This window comes from Artibeus jamaicensis, unplaced genomic scaffold, assembly GCF_021234435.1.
Source record: "Artibeus jamaicensis isolate MK-2021 breed Jamaican fruit bat unplaced genomic scaffold, CSHL_Jam_final contig_332, whole genome shotgun sequence".
Taxonomy (NCBI): Eukaryota; Metazoa; Chordata; class Mammalia; order Chiroptera; family Phyllostomidae; genus Artibeus; species Artibeus jamaicensis.
The window spans coordinates 25,724,656-25,745,565 of NW_026521788.1; the positions used below are offsets into that span (position 1 = coordinate 25,724,656).

The 20,910-nt window shown below is 35.3% G+C and overlaps 1 protein-coding gene across 2 annotated transcripts in view; it reads left to right on the plus strand.

Moving 5' to 3' along the window:
• ADK (adenosine kinase) overlaps nt 1-20,910 on the plus strand; it is a 596,970-nt gene that overhangs the window by 218,039 nt on the left and 358,021 nt on the right. For both annotated transcript variants that reach the window (XM_037130487.2, XM_037130488.2), the window contains exon 4: nt 4,370-4,448. In XM_037130487.2, coding sequence (XP_036986382.1) covers nt 4,370-4,448 — 79 coding nt within the window. The remainder of the gene's footprint in view (nt 1-4,369; nt 4,449-20,910) is intronic.

Below are 20,910 nucleotides of genomic sequence, written 5' to 3' on the forward strand. Positions count from 1 at the left end.
ACTTGATTTCTTTCACCTTATTTTTTATTTATGCCTATTTTTATTACTCAGGTGGCAAAGTTAATATATGGAAACTTTATTATTTCCAATTTGCTTCTTTTTTATATAGTAATTAGACAGGCACATTTCTCTGTATTGTCTTTTAGAAAAAACTAGGCAGCCAGTGAAAAATAGTATGGCAGTTCCTCAGAAAGTTAAACATAGGGTTAACATTTGACCCAGAAAGTCTATTCCTAGGTATGTAGTCATCGGAAATGAAAATATATTTTGTCCATAAAAAGCCTTGTGTGTCAATGTTCATAGCAGCATTATTCACAGTAGTGATAAGGTGAAACCAACCCAAAGTGTTCATCAATGGATATAAATGGATAAACAATATGTGATATATCCACATAATGGAATGTTATTCAGCCATAAAGAAGGAACGAAGTACTTGTATATTCTACAGCATGTATGACAACACGTAGGAAGCTTGGTAATATTATTCTAAGTAAAAGAACCCAATCAACAAAACCATATGCACCTTATATGATTCCATTTATATGAAATGTCCAGTATAGGCAAAATTATAGAAATAGAAAGTAGATTAATGGTTGTTTAGGGTGGAGGAGAATGATGGGAGGATTGGTTTTGATAGCATAAGGATATAGGATTTCTTTTTGAAAATATTCTAAAACTGATTATGGTGATGATTGTACAACTATGAATATATTTTAAATGATTGGATTGTGGACTTTAAATGGATGAACTATATGGTACATGAATTACATCTCAATAAAGCTATTACCATAAATAAACAAACAAACAAACAAACAAATAAATTGTCAGGTGGGCTGAGTCTATGCAACTGCCAGAATATGGAAGATTTTACTATGATAGATTGGAACATTTAAACAAATTTTACTCTTGTGGTAAAGTAAGAGCGGTTAGGCAGCTACATTGGTATTCCGAAGACTAGTGTTTAAAGAAGGCACTACTACTATTATGTCTCATATCACTGCTGTGTCAATGTATTGTGTTTGCTTTCTGTTAAACTAGAATTTGTTATTTCTCAAAATTGTGGTCTGTGTGGTATCTTTTATATATGTGATGCTGTTATACTTTTGTTTATTTCGACATATGTAAAACATGCTTTTTGATAGCCAGTAAGACTTAAAAAAAAGAACTGAACCTATACTACATTATTTGTCTGGAAATGGGAGGTCCTGTAATTTTTATACCTATTAAACTGATTCCAAAGATAACATTAGTAAGCAAAATTTTGGTTTCTTGTAGAAAACCAAAATTATAGTTGACCAGATTGAGGAGAAATGCACACTAATTTCTGTATGTTTTAATAACAAGTAATTCTGAGTCTTTTGTTCTGATTTGGACTAGCCAGTGCACCATATATGACCTTTGTTTGGCAGTCTACTTAGGTACACTATGCCTCACAGCCCCCATTCATTAAATGAAAGCATTCTACTAGGTCCTTTTCAGCTGTGAAATTGATCATGTTTACTCTGTTTACTTTGTTTTTGTTATTAAACTCTCAGCACCATCCCACAGAACTTTTTTAAAAATGTGAGAATGTTCTGTATTTGTGTGCCCAGTATGATAGCCACTAGCCACATGTGGCTAGTGAACATATAGCTACTGAGACTGACTAACAGTATTTTAGATTTTATTTAACTGTAATTAGTTTAAATTTAAATGTCTGTAGCCACATGAGGCTAGGAGCTACCTTATAGGACCAATATGGTTCTAGACTGTTACCATTTTAGCTTTGCTAGATGCTCTAGAGAAAAAGGACTACATGACTAAGTAAGCTTAGGAAATGTGTGTGCTCTGTCTCCATCTTGTATTTTCGAAGTGAATATCAGCATGTTAACAGCCTTGAGATAGTCCGAAACAAAGGAACCTGTAATGATTACTCAGTTTTTCTAAAATTTACATCATCTCAGAACCTTCTGAGGCTTAAGGATTAGGTTCCATAGTTACATACAGTATTTACTATATGCCTAAAGTTGCTATTTTAAACATGTTATCCAAATAATTAATTAATTAATCAATTATTATTGTTGACACATTACAGATTTCCCTCATTCCTTCATCCCCTCATTCCCTTCCATTAAGGCTCATTACATGGTTATGAGGTGGGTACCTTAAGCGCCTTTTTACTACATCAGGAAAGTGAAACAGCGAAGCCACTGGTGTGGCCAGGGTCATACAAGCAGTGCAGTGAGCATTCCATTATGTACTCATATTGCTGTTGAGGACCATGCCGTATGCCTTCCAACATAGACATTTTATTTTACATTTTTTACCAAGTTTTAAAAAATATAGTTGGTTTATGTGATTTTAGTACAACAAATTTAGGCACATCTAGTTCTTCCCAGAATGTTGCAGCTATTTGATTCTTAGTTGGAAGGGACAAATTGATTATGAAATAGAGAAGGCTGTAACATCAGGGAAGAGATTCTTAAGAAAGTGAGGAAAGATGGTGTTGTCACAACCAGCATAAACCCTGATGGTTTACAAGAACAGAAATTTATTCTCTGTTCTGCTGGAGGGCAGAAGTCTGAGACCAGGGTGTCGGAGTGGCTGTGCTCCTTCTAAAGAGCCCTAGGGCAGAATCCTTTTTTTGCATTTTCTAGCTTTTGGTGGGTGTTGGCATTCCTTGGTTTATTTGGTTTATGGCCACATCAGTCTAATCTTTGCTACTGTCTTCACATGCCTTTCTTCACTGTGTCTTCTCTTCTGTCTGTTAAAAGAAGACATGTTGTTGGATTTAGGGCCCAACCAAGGTAATACAAAAGGGTCAATTAATTAAGAATTATTAATTACTTCTTAGTTATATCTGGGGAGACTGTTTTTCTATATAAGTTTACCTCCACAGGTCCTGAGGGGACATATCTTTTTGGAGACCACCATTCAACCCACTACAAATGTGGTCTAAAAGCTTTTGAGGATTAGCTTGGGGAAGTAGAAGGACCTCAAATGAACCTAGCATTTGACTACTCTGTATTCACTTTGTCCACTTACCCTGCTTGTCCTCCAAGCTCTAACATCAGTCTTAGTTAATAAAGTAATTAGAGGACAACTTACTAAACTACAAAAATTGTCCACCTGTCTGTATCTGTGTCCTACGTACTTTGTCTTCTCTACTGTTATTATTCCATTAGTAGTATTAGGGATATACAAATATAGCTATACTATCTATACTTCTAATATCTTGTCAGAGTTTTGAGCAGTTTGCTGATTGTGTTCATTGACATCTCAGGGTTTTACAGGTGGAATCCCAAGGCAATTGGAGGTATAGAACTGGCTATAACTCTATTTTCTCTACCCCAAATCTAACCCTTTCTGAATTTGTTGTGTGCGTGTGTATACATTTATTTGTGCATGTTTCACTTGAATAGCAGAATCTACTTTTATACTTAAAGTTTTGAAAATATTTTCAAGACTGAAATCTTCCTTGAATATTGTACTCACATCTTAATCTCTCTCTTCTTTGACTGACCTCTTGTAGCACTGTCTACATTGGTTACATATTAGTATTCGATAAATTGGTATTTTCTAATTTTCTCTATGTTGTCATATGTATTCCTTCTTTTGTCCCTCCAAAGCTTGTAAATCCTTTGAAATTAAAGTACATGTCTCTTGCATATCTTTCACAGCATCTAACAGTTAAAGACATGTAGTAGGAAATATTGATTTGTGATCCAGATTAGTAAATATCATCTAATTTGACCCTTATTTCAATCACTGTCTTTAGTCCCTCGGCTAAGGAAGGGTGTACATTGATAATCTTATAAGAAAAGTTCTGTGTATAGTGAATATATGTATTTTCCTGCAGAAAAGTTTTATAGCTTTTATCAGATAAATAATGAAGTCTCAAAACTTAGATTATCTTTCTCCGTGCCTTCATTCATCAGATACAGAAATGGTGACCTAGCAACTTGCCTAGAATCACACAACCCACTGTAGTTTTCTGATTCTTCAAATTATAAACCATTACTCCTTATGATATCTAAGACTTTTAAATCTTATTAGAATATATATTTATAAGAATTCTAGAGAGCACCACTTAATGTAGGAAAATATGTATTGCTTATAATCATAAGTTTTTATTTCTCACTTTAGCTTAATGATTAATAATGGAAAGCCTACATATTTTAAATTCTTATAGTTGTAAATTTATATAATAAATATCTTAAGCATGGATATTTAGCAAAGATTTTTATACAGTATTTTAATTCATTTATGCAACATAGTTACATAATTCAAAATTTCCACTAATAGTGATTAATGTGCTTCTCATCAGAAAAATTTGCATTGTGAAAGCTGAATGATGCTAACTTACTTTTTCTACTGTGATTTCTTATAGGTTTGATGAACTCGTAAAAAAATTCAAAGTTGAATATCATGCTGGTGGTTCTACCCAGAATTCAATGAAAGTGGCCCAGGTTGGTTAATTATTTTTAAAGTTATAAATAAATGGATTCAAAATGATTGTAGACTTTTGGTTACTGTACATAATTGTTCCAATCTATGTTTTGTTGCTATGGAATTGTTTTATTGGTTTTGAATTAGGATATTAGCAGTCATTTCTCATCCAATCAACAAAAATTACTATTTTTTTTGGTATTTCTTTGGTTATTGGTAAGCTTGAACATCATTTAATGTGTTTATTGTTCATTCACATTTATTCTTAGTTGTCAGATTCTTTGACTATTTATTACTTTTCATGTTGGTTTGTACAGTTTCTCATATTGTGGATAGTATGGCTTTTTATTCTTTAAATTGAATTTCTTATTTGTAATTTAACTGTTTATAGTGGCTTTTGCTGTGCTGAAGTTTTTAATTTTTTTTAATATAATTGAAACTTGTGGCTTCTGCATTTCATATAGTTCTTAGAAAGGACAATTCTCTAATGAGATACTACAAGTTTTCTTGTGTTACATGTGGATACATACATTTGTATACATGGAAATAGGTATATTTATATTTGTGTGTCTATATCTGGGTATATATTTAGATACATATATACATACATAAATTTGTATGTATGTATAAATTGATATATCTATGTCTATACCCATATTTATATTTTCCAGTGGGTAATTGGATAAACTTATTTGACATATACTCTTCAAGTCACCAGCCTAACTTAATCTTGAGTGAGAAGGTTAGCATTAGCCCTGGCTGATGTAGCTCAGTGGATTGAGCGTGGGCCTGTGAACCACATGATCGCGGTTCAATGCCCAGTCAGGGCACATGCCTGGGTTGCAGGCCAGTTCCCAGCAGGGGACTCCCAGGAGGCAACCACACATTGATACTTCTCTCCTTCTCTCCTTCCCTTCCTCTCTAAAGATAAATAAATAAAATCTTTTAAAAAAAAGGTTAAATTCCTGTCTATTAAAAAAAAAAGTTAGTGTTCTGTTTAAACCTTCAATTATAAAGGACATGAAAAAACTTTATATAGCTCTGGTTCTTCTGTAATTTAAAAACTAGCTGAAAATCCCACTCACTACAGTCATAGGTCAATTCTTATGGACCTGGATCATTTTTATTTTTCATTGATGAATGCTTTTCTTTTGAATTTTATTATCTTTAAGGACTGGGGAAGTGGAAAATGACAAATAAAAGTCGAACAATTTCTGTTTTTTGAAATAAATTTTAGTTGATTTAGACACACTATAATTTTCTTGCATATTGACAAAGCTCACATTTAATCATTGTATTAAAATAGTTTTGGTTGTACAAATTAGTCTTTAAAGTGGCCATTGGTTTGCAGTGGCTTGAGGAGTTTTTGTGTTTGTCAGTTGATTTGTGTTGTTTTGTAGAACATCCTGCTGGCTACTTTGTGAGCTCAGGTTAATAGAAAAAGGATAATGTATTAGTTCGCTCAGGCTGCCATAACAAAATATCACAGCGTAGTTGGCTTAAAGGAGAACTTTATCTTCTCAAAGTTTTAAAGGTTACAAGTCCAAGATCAAGGTTCCATCAGGGTTGGTTTTTGGAGCAGTCTCCTTCTTGGCTTGTAGATGGTGGCCTTCTCTCTGTGTTTTTACACGTCCTTTCTTCTGTGCTCACATGGAGAGCTGTATCTCTTGTCTTTCTTCTTCTTATAAGGACATATTGTTTGAGGACCTCACATTTATGACCTCATTTAACTTCATTTCTTCCTGAAAGGCCCTGTCTCCAAAGACAGTCACTGGTTTGGGGCTTCAATTATGAATTTCCAGGATGGGGACACAATTCTGTTCGCAACAGATACCTTTTTTAAAGCCTCAGTCTATCAAAGCACATTCTACTAACTCTTCAGCTATTTTTCTTTGTAGATTTGGGAGACTATTGGCTGTCTGATAATGAATTCTGTTTTTTTTCTTGAGCATATTAATCAATTTCTACCTTCTCATAGTTTATTACTTATATAATTAATATCAACATCATTAGATTTCTACCTGATATGGTCTCATTAATTAAACAGTCATTCCCAACTGTTACTATTTTGCAATTTTTATAACACTTTACATGCATTGTATTTTAACAATGTACTCTAATAATGGTTTATTTGTTTCTATCTTTAGCAAGGAAGTACATGAATTTAAAGTTTTGAGTGGCTCATGCAATATTTTTATTTTATCAGTGATATACTTGTAATTAAAATTTTTTCTTAAAGTATATTTTATTGATTATGCTATCACAGTTGTCCCAATTTTTCTCCTTTTATCCCCCTCTGCCCACTACACCCATTCTCTCTAGCAATTTGCCTTCTCAGTTCATGTCCATGAGTTGTGGATATAAGTTCTTTGGCTTCTTCATTACCTATACTATTCTTAACATCCTCCTGTATATTTTGCATCTGCAAATTATGCTTCTTAATCTCTGCATCTTTTTTTCTTTCCCCATCCCAGCTAATAACCCTCCAAATGATACCCATATCTATGATTCTATTCCTGTTCTGGTTGTTTACTTAGTTTGTTTTCTAATATTCAGTTGTCGATAGTTGTGAGTTTGTTGTCATTTTATTGTTCATATTTATGACCATCTTATTCTTCTAAAACAAGTCCCTTTAACATTTTACATAATAATGGCTTGGTGATGATGAACTCCTTTAATTTAACCTTATCTTGGAAGCGCTTTATCTGCCTTTCCATTCTAACTGTGATAGCTTTTCTAGATAGAGTAATCTGCATTGTAGGTACTTGCTTTTATCACTTTGAATATTTCTTGCCACTCTCTTGTAGCCTGCAAAGTTTCTTTTGAGAAATCAACTTACAGTCTTATGGGAACTCCCCTATAGGTAAATCTGCTCTTCTCTTGCTGCTTTTAAGATTTTCTCCTTATGTTTAACCTTTGTCAGTTTAATTAGGATGTGTCTTGGAGTGGGCCTCTTTGTATCCATCCTGTTTCAGACCGTCTGTGCTTCTTGGACGTGCTTGCCTATTTCATTCATCAAATTAGGGAATTTTCTTTTATTATTTTTTGAAATAAGTATTCAATTTCTTGCTCTTCCTCTTCTCCTTCTGGCATCCTTATGACTCATATGTTGGTATGTGTGGCGATATCTCAGAGATGACTTATACTGCCTTTGTTTATTTGAATTCTTGTTTCTTCTTGCTTTTCTGGTTCGATGCTTATTTCCCCCTTATGTTCCAACTCATTTTGAATCCCAGCTTCATCCACTCTACTGTTGGTTCCCTGTTTTTTTGTTATTTCACTTCATTTCTTCTTGGGTCTTTTTTATGCTGTTGCCATACTCAGTGAGTCCTTTGAGCATTCTGATCACCAGTGTTTTGAACTCTGCACCTGATAGGTTGGCTGTCTCTGTTTCATTTAGTTCTTTTTGTGGGGTTTTGTTATGTTCTTTCATTTGGTCAACATTTCTTTGTCTCCTCAATTTGGCAGCCTTCCTGTGTTTGTTTCTGTGTATTAGGTAGAACTGCTTTGATTCCATGTCTTAGTAGTATGGCCTGTTGTAGAAAAGGCACCTGTAAATTGTGTGGGGCAAAGCCTTAGGTAATTGTCAGGGTTGGGTATCCTGCCTCACTGCTTTGTGGCTCTGTGTTGGGGAAGGGCTAGGAGAGGGGACAATGCCACTGCCTGGCTTCTAGAGGTTTGCCTGGCACTCACCCTGTTTGTAGTCAGTTCACTTACTCCCTGTATGTGACTGGTGCCCTTCCAGCTGTTGCTCTGGTGCTGATACCCAGAGGGTGAGGATCTTTGTATGTTCTAAGTCTGTGTGGGCCCTTTAAGTGGAGTCTTTTGAAAGTCCAGCAGTTTCTACCACCACCCCGATCCCTGCTGGATTTTATAGCCAGAAGTTGTGAATATTTATCTTCCTGGTGCTGGAACCCTGGGCTGTCGTCTGGCCTGCAGCAGGGATTGCTCACTCGGGAGATATCCCTTCTGATTTTTATCTACCACATGTGAATGTAGGACTGCCTGTTCTACCTCTGCTGCCTCTCCTCACCACACCATGTCTCTGTGTCTCCACCCCTCTCACCTGCCTGGATGAATGGGCTTCTTTAAGTCCTTTGTTGTCTGACTTCCATATAGCTTGATTTTCTGATGGTTCTGAGTATTAATTGTTTTGAGGTGTAGTTGTAATTCTTTCAAGAGGAGAATTGCAACTCCAGTGGTTGCAAGAGGAGGTAAAGCCTTGTTTACATACATCTCCATCTTGACCAGAATTTGTAGCTGAAATTTTATCCCGATTGCCAGACTAGCAATCTTTCTTTTATATCACATGGAGTGCTAAAATTCAATTTGGTTCCGTTCAGCCAGCATGTACAAGAACTGTTTCCCCCCCCCTTTATTCCTTGCATTTGTAAAATTTCTACTGTGTGCCAGGTAATCAGATGTTGGTGTTGCAAAAGCTAATAATTGACTTGGCCCATACTCTCGAAGCTTTTGTTGTGGTGAAAATGCATTGGAGAATGGGAGTGTTGGCGTAGAGAGAGAGAGAGAACGTAAACTATTAAATACAATATAATGTGATAGCAGCAATCCTCTCTATCCCTAAAAGACAAACAAAAAAATTATAAGAACCAGAATAAAAATATATCAGTACTCATGTGATATATATCTGATTTCTTCAGTTTTTGGAAACTTGAAGGCAAAACTCTGAATATCTTCCCAAGTACACCTCCAACGTAATGTTCTATTTCTAGCTGAATCACAATAATTTCAATTTTCTCAGTAGGATTTTTATCTCATGTCCTAGATTTTAGGAAGTTTTAAACTTGAACTAGGAAAACTGAAAGAGATACCCTGAATAGCAGTTTTTCTCTACCCAACTTGAACCACCCCCCTCAGCATAAAACTGGTTTATCAGTCTGTTTTCGAAAGATTTAAACTGTGGTGCCCACTCTCAGAGACTGTCATAAGGAGGTAAGGGTAATGCTGGATTTGTTCTAGATTTTTTTGCTTTAAAAGCAGAGTAATTCTGCTTTTTTTCTATTTTGTATATTAGCTTTTAAAGATTTCACTGCCCATACAGCATCCATTAGGATGGCTTCTATCACAGAAACATAAAATAACAAATGTTAGCAAGGATGTAGAAAAATTGGCATCCTATATTATTCCACACAATGGAATATTATTCAGCCTTAAAAAGGAAGGAAATTCTGACACCTGATACAAACATGGAAGAATCTCGAAGACATTAATACCAAGTGAAGCAAGTCAGTCACAAAAGGGCTAATACTGATGATTCCACAGATATGAATTACTTGTATTAATCAAATTTATACAGATGGAAAGTAGAATGATGATTGCCAGGGGTTGGCTGTAAGGGGAAATGTGGGAAGTTACTGCCTAATGAATATAGAGTTTTCGTTGTATAAGTTGAAAAAAGTAACGGTTCTAGAAATGGATAGTAGTGATGATTGTACCACAATGTGCATGTACTAAATACCTCTGTACTTGTACACTAAAAATGATTAAAGAGGTACATTTTGTGTTTTGTCTACTTTAGCACAATTAAGATTTTTCAAAAAATAGGTTCTAGAGATGCTTTAGTAGGGAATGATATTAGCCTGATTCATTTATAGGTTTCATTTGCTTATTTAACAATCAATGAAGCAGCATAAGAGGGACGGGGTTGCTGTTGGGATCACGAGTGTCCATTAGCACTGGGCTTAAGATCAGACTTTGTTACTTTACTGGCTATTAAACCATGATCAATTTATTCAACTTTTCTGGGCCTTTCATATGTAAATATGCAGTCTAAAGCTTGTCTCAAATGGAAATTATAAGGATTAATGAGATAATGAATGTTAAAAAAATTACAGTGCTTTTCAAGGAAAGTTTGGAAACCACTGGCATTGAAGGCTTCCCCCCTGTTTTTCTTGAGTTTGCTTCGTTTTAACAATACTTAATTTATCCCTTAATGGACCGAACAACCAGTTTTGTCGTTCTTATCCACTTAAAAATACTTATTTCAGTCTAGTCCTCAAATGAACATCTTGTTTAGCTTTTCAGTTCTCCTAATATTTTGAGAGTGCTTTTTCTTTCTATCTGATTGATGAGCCAATTACATAATTGCCAAATTGTAATTTATGATGAGGATAACCACAGAGTTTGAAAAATATTCCTTTAGAAGGAGAATTTCTCAGATTGTCACTGGCAATCATTAATAGAAGAACTGATTCCATTGTACATACATACAGCAGATTGAACATTGAACATGTACATTGAGCATCTTCTATGTTTTAGTCATTGGTAACCTAAATAGAAACTGGTAACCTAAGCTGTCCTGTCTAAATTGTAAGCAAAATATGAAAAAAGTATTTAAAGCCTTAAAGGTAACAACCCTAAGATAGTCTTGGTTGTATCTAATGTGGTGAATGAATTGGGCTTTGAAACTGTTTGAACAAAATTGGGCTTTGTTTCGAACAGCATTTATGTGACAGAAAAGTAAATAATACGGAATAATATATAATTTCAAATACAGACTGTAATTGTTCCATTGGGCTTCCCTAACAGTACCACAGACTTGGTGGCTTACACAGGAGAAGTTTGTTTTCTCACAGCTCTGGAGGCTAGAAGTCCGTGACCCAGGCATCCGAGGCTTCTTCTGAGTCCTCTCCTCTTGCTACCTCTTCACATAGTTGTTTCTGTGTGTAGACCCTGGGTGCGGTTCTGTGTGTGCTTATCTATTTTTATAAGGATACCAGTCCCACTGGATTAGAGCCCACCTAAACGGCTTCATTTTAAGCTAATTAATTTTTTAAAGGCCCTCTCTATACATACAGTTCACTTATTTGTATATATATATTTTTTCCTACCATAATTTTTTATTCCCTGTTTTCTTTTTCTGTACAGTATGCCCTTAAATAATGACATTTTGTTATAATATTAATGAAATGTCATGGTAATTTAACTCTTGTTTGTATCAAGTAGTCGGTGGTAAAATTGGTTTGATACGTGTTGTTTTGTGTAAAGTCACAGAACCTATTTGACAACATTAAGTGAGGACTTACTGCATGTGATTTAGTTATTTTTTTGCCCAGGCCAGGTTGCTCAGTTGGTTAGATCATCGTCCTGTGCACCAAACAGTTGCAGGTTTGATTCCTAATCAGGGTACATACCTAGGCTTCGGTTTGATCCCTGGACAAGGTGTATATGGGAGGCAGCTGATCATTGTTTCTCTTTCACATCCATGTTTCTCTCTCCCCGCCTGCCCCACCCCTCCTTCTCTGTCTCTCGTCCTCACTCTTTAACATTAATTTTTAAAAGTAATATTTCTGTGAAACATTTATATAAATGTGCCATGTGCCTTAAAATACTGAAATATTTTTAAATTTTAAGTATATAGAGTACTTCTTTAAATTATTTTAAGTGGGTCATTTTCCCTTCTGAAAACTTACAGATGCAATTCTACCCTGAGGAAAATTTTACTAAATGTGAAAGATAATAGTCACTAATAATATAGCCAGTGTTGCAGTTTTTTAACAGCAGGAACTATCAATCTTAACCATCTCCTTGAGGCCCCTAAGGGGCAAATCTTAATTTTATAGCAGCAATGGGTATAAGTAATACACAGGATTTGGGACAATGTACAGAGCTTCTGATTCGACAGAGCTAATACTTTTGGAGAGACTCTCTTTAGTAGGTGGAAGAGCGAACTCTGCTTTTGGGCTCTTCGACACATAATTAAACCCGGCATCTAAGAAGTTGTGGCAGATTTACACTTTACTGTCACATCGGTATTGGAACTCCTTAAAATTTTTAATCATTTTAATCATTAAACTAAACATATTAGAAAATTGAAAATTAGAGAAAGGAAAATATGACAATAATCTCTTTTGTTGTCTTCTTCCTGTTGTATGTGCATCAGTGTGTGTGTGAACGTTTTATTATATTTATATTTAAATTTATTGGGTGATATTGGTTAGTAAGATTATATAGGTTTCAAGTGTTCATTTCTCTAATACATGGGTATGTATGTATATTGCATCGTGTGCCTACTACCCAAAGTCAAATGATCTTCCGTCACTGAATATTTGGCCCCCTTTACCTTTGACTGTCTTCTACCTCCTTTCCCCTGGTAACCACCATACTGTTGTCTGTGTCTATGAGTTTCAGTTTATATTGCACATATGACTGAAATCATATGGTTTTTAGCTTTTTCTGACTATTTTCCTTAGCATAATGTTCTCAGGGTTTATCCAAGTCTCAAATGGCCATATTTTTTGTTCTCTTATGACTGAGTAGTATTCCCTTGTATATATATATGCTGCCTCTTCTTTATCCAGCACTTTAGTTGTCTCCATTTCTTGGCCATCACGAATAATGCTTCAGTGAACATATGAGTGCATATATCCTTACAAATAAATGTTTTCAAGTTTTTTGGATAGATACCCAGAAGGGATTGCTGGGTCATATTATAACTCCATTCTTAATTTTTTAAGGAAACTTCATACTGTTTTTCTTAGTGGCTGTGCCAGTTTACATTCCTACCAGCAATGAATGAGGGTTCCTTTTTATTTCACAACCTCTCCAACACTTGCGATTACTGGTCTTGTTAATAATAGCCATTCTAACAGGTATGAGGTGGTATCTAAATGCAGTTGTGACTTGCATTCGCATAACAGCTAGTGAAGTTGAGCATCTTTTCATGTATTTGTTTGCCATTTGTATGTCTTCTTGGGAGAAGTGTCTGGTCAGGTCCTCTGCCCATTTTATAATTGGAATGTTTGTTTGTCTGGTGTTGAGTTGTATGATTTCTTTATGTATTTTGGATATTAATTCTTTGCCGGAGCTTTTGTTTGCAAATATCTGTCATTCATTTGGTTGCCAGCTATTTTTTGTTAGGTTTCTTTGACTGTGCAGAAGCTTTTTAGTTTGATATTGTCCCATTCTTTTTTTTTTTTTTTTTGCCTTTACTTTCCTTACCTTTGGTGTCAAATTTATTTTGTTAAATTATAACTTATTGATTATGCTATGACAATTGTTCTGATTTTTCCCGTTTTGTCATCCTCTACTCACCACACCCTACTCCCTTAGGCAATCCCCCCACCATTGTTAATGTCCATGGGTCATGCATGTAAGTTCTTCGGCTCCTCCATTTCCTATCTGTAGCCATCCCCATGGCTATTCTTCATACTTAATCCCCTCACTTCCTCACCCATTGTCTTCCTTCTCCCTCTCATTTGGCAACCATCTGGTAACTAACTTCTTTTGTCTTGCTGCTTTTCAGAGTCTCTCTTTATTTTTAACCTCTGGCCTTTTACTTATGTTATGTCTTGGACTGGGTGTCTTTGTATCCATCTGGTTTGGAACTCTCTGTGCTTCTTGGACTTGCATGTCTATTTCCTTCCCCAAATTAAGGAAGTTTTCTTTCACTGTTTTTTCAAATAGATTTCCAATTTCTTGCTCTTTATCTTCTTCTGCCACCTCTATGATGCAGATGTTGGACCTCTTGAAGTTGTCCCAGAGGCTCTTTGTACTATCCTCATGTTTTTGGATTCTATTTCTCCTTGTTCTATATGGATGTTTTTAAAAAAACTTCCTTATGTTCCACATCGTTGAATTGATTCTTGGCTTAATCCACTTTACTGTTGTTTTCTCTGTACATTGTTCTTTATTTCAATTACTGTATCCTTCATTTCTGATTGGCTCTTTTTTATGCTGTTGAGGTCCTCACTAAGCTCCTTGAGCATCCTTATAACCAGTGTTTGAACTTTGCATCTGATAGATTGCTTATCTGCATTTCGTTTAGCTCTTTTTCTGGAGTTTTGATCAGTCCTTTCATTTGGGCCATGTTTCTTTGTCTGCTCATTTTGGCAGCCTCCCTGTGTTTGTTTCTATGTATTAGATAGAGCTGCTTTGATTCTGTGTCTTGGTAGTGTGGCCTAATGTAGTAGGTGTTCTATATGGTTCCAGTGGCACAGCCTCCCTATCTTCTAAGCTGTGTACTTGAGATGCCTTCTTCTTGTGGGCTGAGTACACTCTTCTCTTGGTTGGTGTTTGCAGATCAATTGGTGGGATTTACCCAGGTCAGCCAGCTATAAGGACTCGATGTGACCACTGATCACTAACCTCTGCCATCTGTGGAGGACCAGCTGTGCAGGGGCAAGATGGTGGTGCTCCAGTGTAGTCTTTAACTGTCCACTGGATGGGCTGGCCCTGGAGTTTCCTGGGTGCTGCAGGCCAAAGTCAGCCCTCACCAGTGTTTTGTCTGGGGCACCCTGCCTGAGCTGTAAAGCAATCTAAGATGTCTGCTACTTATGCAGGGCTTGGAGATTCCCACGTGAAACCGATCTGTGAATTTAATCTGGCTGCTGCTAGGGCTCACTGAAGCCAGCTTTTGCTTGTTTGATAACATTTAGGAGCCAAGACCCACCATTCTTATGGAAAAGCAGTTTGGGTAGGCCTACAAGTTGGGTGGGACAGAGACTCTGGGGTTCTTCAAGGTGGGTTAAACTGTTAGCCAGGTTGATGGAGTCTCAAATTTGGCACCACTTTAACTGGTTCTGTGGGGGTAAGGTTTAACAAAGGAATAATGGCCTCTGCTTGCCTTGATGCCAGACACTTCAGTTCTTCTCTCTATATCACTGGTGCCTTTTAAGCTGCTACCCTGGTGCTGGAGCTCAGGGGAGTAAGTCTGAGTAGGTGAGTCTGTCTGTGGGTTCTTTAAGAGGAACTGCTTGGGTCTTCAGAAGTTTCTTCCAGAGACTCAATCCCGGCTGGTTTTTGCAGCCAAAAGTTGCAGCCAAAAGTTGAAGACTTACCCTCCTGGCACTAGAATCCTGGGCTGAGGGGTCTGATGAGGCTTTGGAATTTCTCACTCTTGCAATATCTCTCCTGAATTTTTAGCCACATGGGTATGTGGCCAGGGTATTCTGAATCTGTGCCCCTCCTACCAGTCTGGATGGATGTGGTTCCTTTAATTTGTTGTCAGACTTCCACTCAACTCAATTTTGTGGCTGTCAGACTTCCATTCAGCTCAATTTCTGACATTCCTCAGTGATGGTGGTTCTATATTTTAGTTATAATTTTGATAAGGGTGTGTGAAGAGGTGATCTGTGTCTACCTATGCCACCATCTTGACCAGAAGTTTTCCTGGTGTCCAATTTATGAAAATCTTCCAATGTCCATAAGTTTAATACCTGTGTATTCTTCTATGCAAATTGTAGATCTTATGTGTCGGTCTTTGAACCATTTTGAATTCATTTTTGTACACGGGGACAGACTGTAGTCTAGTTTCATTCTTTTGCACATGACTCTCCAATTTCCCCCAAACCATTAATTGAAGAGGTTTTCTTTTCTCCATTTCATGTTTTGGGCTCCTTTGTCAATTTTTTTTTTTTTTGCTAATAAACCTGTGGTTTTATCTCTGGGCTGTCAGCTCTCTTCCTTTGGCCTGTGTATCTGTTTTTCTGCCAATACCATGTTGTTTTGATTATCACTGCTTTGTAGTATAGTTTGAAGTCAGGCAGTGTGATATCTCTGGCTTCATTCTTTTTTCTGAGGATTGCTTTGGCAATTCAGAGTCTTTTGTGTTTCATGTAAGTCTGATAACTTTTTGTTCTATTTCTCTAAAAAATGTCATTGGGATTTTGATGGGGATTCCATTAAATTTATATATTGTTTTGGGTAATTTGGCCATTTTAACTATATTGATTTTTCCCATCTATTAGCACAGAATATCTTTCCATTTCATTGTGCCTTTTATTTTTTAAATTTTTTAAAAATTTTATTTATTTATCTTTAGAAGGGAAGGGAAAGAGAAAAATATCAATGTGTAGTTGCTTCTGGTGCATCCCCTGTCGGGAACTGGCCTGCAACCCAGGCATGTGCCCTGACAGGGAATTGAACTGCGATCATTTGGTTTTCAGGCCTGTGCTCAATCCGCTACATCAGCCAGGGCTGAGCTACATCAGCCAGGGCTTCATTGTGCCTTTTAAAATCTCTTTTAATAATGCCTCATAGTGTTCAATATATAGGCTCTTCACATCTTTTGTTAAGTTTAGAGCTAGGTATTTTATTCGCTTTGTTGCTATTGCAAAAGGGATTTTTTCATATTTTTTGAAATTTCATTGTTTTTATATAGGAATGCAGTGAGTTTTCACTGATTTTTGTATCCTGCAACTTTAATGTATTTGTTTATTGTTTCTACTCAGTTTTTTTTTGGTGGTCTTTAGGATTTCCTATATAAAGAATCATGTCATCTGCAAAAAGTGACACTTTTACTTCTTCCTTCCTAATTTGAATGCCTTTTATTTTTTTCTTCTTGCTTGATTACTCTGGCTAGGACTTCCAGTACTATGTTAAATTAGAGTGGTGAGAGTGGACATCCTTGTCTTTTTTTTCCGATTTTATAGGAAAAGCTTTCACTTTTTCATATTGAATATTATGTTAGCTTAGGGTTTGTCATATTATGGCCTTATTATGTTGAGGTTCTTTACTTCTATACCTATTTCGAGTTTTTAAATTATGAATGGAAGCCGTATCTTATAAACATAGAATTTTGTATTTGTCTGGAGGAGAAAACATTTTGCTTAGTTTTTGAAGTAAATTCAGTTTGTGTCATGTAGTTTTACAGAGCCTCCAAGACGCAATCTTAGGGAAAATAGTGTAAAAATAGTATTCCAAATAAAGGAAAATGGACGAAGGATAGTATTTTTCTTTTCTTTAAAATTTTATTATTTAGTTTTAGAGAGAGGGGACAGGGAGAGAGAAACATCATTGTGTGGTTGCCTCTAGAGTGTCCCCTACCGGGGATGTGACCCACAACCCAGGCATGTGCCCTGACTGGGAATTGATCCAGTGACTCTTTGGTTTGCAGGCTGGCACTCAATCCACTGAGCTACACCAGCCAGAGCAGGAATAGTATATTCCTTCAGTGTAGTGCTCACTTCTGGAAATCATATATTTTAGAATACATGACAGACTTCTTACATGGTGCATATAACTTTGGGGAACTTAACTTAGCCTTCCTGCTTCAGTTTGCTCATTTGTACGCTGTAAAATGTACATTGTACTCGTGGGAGTGTGAGGGTAAAGTGCAAAATAAGGATATGAATAGTATGTACAGTAAGTACAGTGCTGGCACATAAAAATATTATGATAATAGGTTTAATTAGATTTCAGTGTCATAATTAGCATCTTTAAAGACTGTGTGATTTAATTGCTTAGTATTTTCATGAATTATTTATGTGAAGTTAGGTGACACACATTGATAAATCGCACTGGGCAATGCCAGTTTCAAAATAGTACTGTATTTGGATTCCCACACACTTCTAAAGTTATTTTTAGTCACGTATTTATTCAATTGCTGCTCTACCTACTGTGACTTCTCAGAAGCACAGTATTATGGTTGGATTTTAGATGTCAACATATGTTCATCTTGGATTGAAATGTATTAGCATTTCATAAAAGTTAAATCTCCCAAAACTCTCCGTCATTCTTTTGACTAATGATAAAAGTTTGTCTACCACAGAATGAAGTGATCTTTTGATTTAATGTTGTAAAATTATTTTCCAAAATGTAGTCCATACATTTTTTCTATCTAAAAGTTCTATCAAAACGTAGTCCATACATTTTTTCTATGTTCACAAGTTCTTTGACATTACATTGTTTAGAATTTCCCTCTTCTTGAAAATGTGCCAAACTTAGTAATTTCCTTCTAACAAGTAGAGTGTGTTGGCAGTAATGGTGGGCTATTTCTGAGGCTAGATCATAAAAGGCATTGTTGCTTCCACATTATTTCCTTTGGAACACCCATAATGGGAAACTCTTCTCCAATGTGAGGAGGACAATCAGCCTCTGTAGAGTTGCATGTGCAGAGGAACTAAAGCTTCCCACCACCAACTAGCACCAGCACTACTAGCCATGTGAAGGAGCCAGCTCCAATCAAATCCTCAGATGATCAGAGCCCTCACAAACATATTCACTGCAACATAATGAGATATTTTGAGCCAGAACTGCTCTGCTAAGCCACTCCCAGATGCCTGACCCATAAAATCTATGAGATTATATTTCTTGTATAAGCTACTATGTTTGGCAGCAACAGATAATTAATGTACACAAAGACCAAAATTTATTTAAAATTTTGTACCAGAGAGTGTTTAGTGAAAAGTTGGGTTTTTTCCTGTGTTGATACTCCACTGGCCCAGTTCATTTTATTAGATGTGATCCCTGTAGTGAATTTCTTGTGCATGCTTCCAGAAATACTCTATTCCTTTAAACTATGTGGATATATATTAATGTGTTTTATACATACATATGTGATTCTATACACACAGTTTCATAGGTTTTGTTTTTGTTAGTGTTATGTCTTGGAGATTGTTCCATATCAATATGAAATAGATCTGGTTAATTCTTTTTCATGGCTATAATGGTCCATTCTGTGGCAGTGTTATACTTTGTTTAACAAGTTCCCTATTTTTGTACATTTAGATGGTTTATAATGTTTTAGTATTTCAATATAAATGTCATTTGCTCTCTTCTCAAGTATGTCTTTATAATTTATTACTAGAAATAAAATTTCTAGCCTCAAAGAGCTCAGGCGCGGCAAATTTTTATAGAAGTTGCCAAATTTGTAGAAGTTGCCAAAATGTTATAAACATTTTACCCATTTTTATTTCCACCAGAACTAAATAAATGTGTTTGCTTTAATACATTCTCACTAATTCAGATATTCATTATTCTTTTTTTACTTTATATTTATTATGACAGCATTATATATCTGCATTTCTCCTCTTCCCTTTGCCCAGAGCTGATATTCAGTGTTCTTTATCAATATGGCATGTAAGAGATAATATCTCATTGAAAGTTTGCATTTACACTTCTCTGGATGAATTAGAATTACTGGGATTAAATGAACTGTTTTCCAAAAAATAAATTGCCAAATTAACTCTAAAAAGATACAGGAAATCTGAATGATGTAATGCTCATTTAGGAAGTAGAGCATATTGTGAAAGAGCTTCCTTTCCACAAGCATAGTAGTCCTGGGTGACTGCTCTGGGAAAACACACCAAATCTATGAGGAGCAGGTAATACTAAGATAATTCTAAACCATTCAGCAGCATAGGTGAATGGTTTAGAATTTCAAGGTGGTCTAACACTGATAGCATATCCCAACAAGGATAGCAGAAAGAAAAATAAGCAAGCATAAAACAAAAAAGAAAAATATAGATAATATTATTTATGACTTGTGAAAAAATCCCAGATAGAATATTTGGAAATAGAATCTAATACCACATTCATAATAGTGACCAAGTTGGGGGGAGTAGGGTTAATTCTGGGAATGCAAGATGTTTCAGTATTCCAAAATTTATAATTTTGGTCACATACCAATAAAACAAAAAAGAAATAGGATCTTCTCAGGAGATACTAAAACACCATCCATTAATGATAATGAATACATGCTTTCTTAACAGGACAGAATCTGTTTCTCAACTCCAGTGCCAGATCATATTTTGTGATAAAATAGGGAAATAAAATGACACTTATCTTTGTTGATCTGTTGTGAAAAATTCCAATAGAATGAGGTGAAAATTGTTATAAACAAAGAATCAATAAATTAGCTGGATTTTAAATTAAAATATTCAGGCACTTAAATTAATAGACTAACTATAAACCTCACTTACATTAGCAAACAAAAAGATAAAATACCTCTTTTGGATATATCATTTTTTATTTTTGTTTTCTGTAATCTCTGCCTTCTACCTATGATTTATATTTACTGCTTCTATTTAAACTGTTTTTCTTCCTTTTGTTTTATTTCTCTATTTTTTATTCTATTCTCCAATTGTCACGCAATTTTATATATTCATTTTTTAGCTATAAGGATAATATACGAGAAACATTATAATGATAATATTACAACAAATACAGAAAATGTAGCTAATGTTACACATTAATATTGCAACTTAAATTGAAAAGCACAAAAATGAGCTTCTCTTTGGCTAACTTTTGGCTTTTACAGATGTAGGAAAATGCCTAAAATTTAATTTTACATACCACAATTTGTTTTGAAAGTTTTGAATTATGCTTCTAGTTTTAAAACTGCTCTTGATTCTTATTTCTCACAAATATGATACTCTTAAATGAGTAGAGTGATAAATGATTATGCAAGTCATTTTACTTCTATTGAAATAGCAAGGCCTGCATAATTTAATTATGTTTCCCAGAAGAATAGCAAAATAAAAATTAGTGGAAATTCTGTGTAATGTTATCCTATATTTTTATTTCTTTAACTTCAAATCATTTATCGCCATTAGCTGTTTTATATTTTTTGTTTTACTTTAATAGCAATTTTGCTAATGTAAAAACCACTACATAATGTGATTAGAAATGCCATAGTCTGTCAAGCTGATCCTCTGTTAAAAGTTGTTGATAGCAATATAAGATGAGCGGTGTGTGTAGTTATGAAAGACCCTCATAACGTGATTGTATATCTTTTTACTT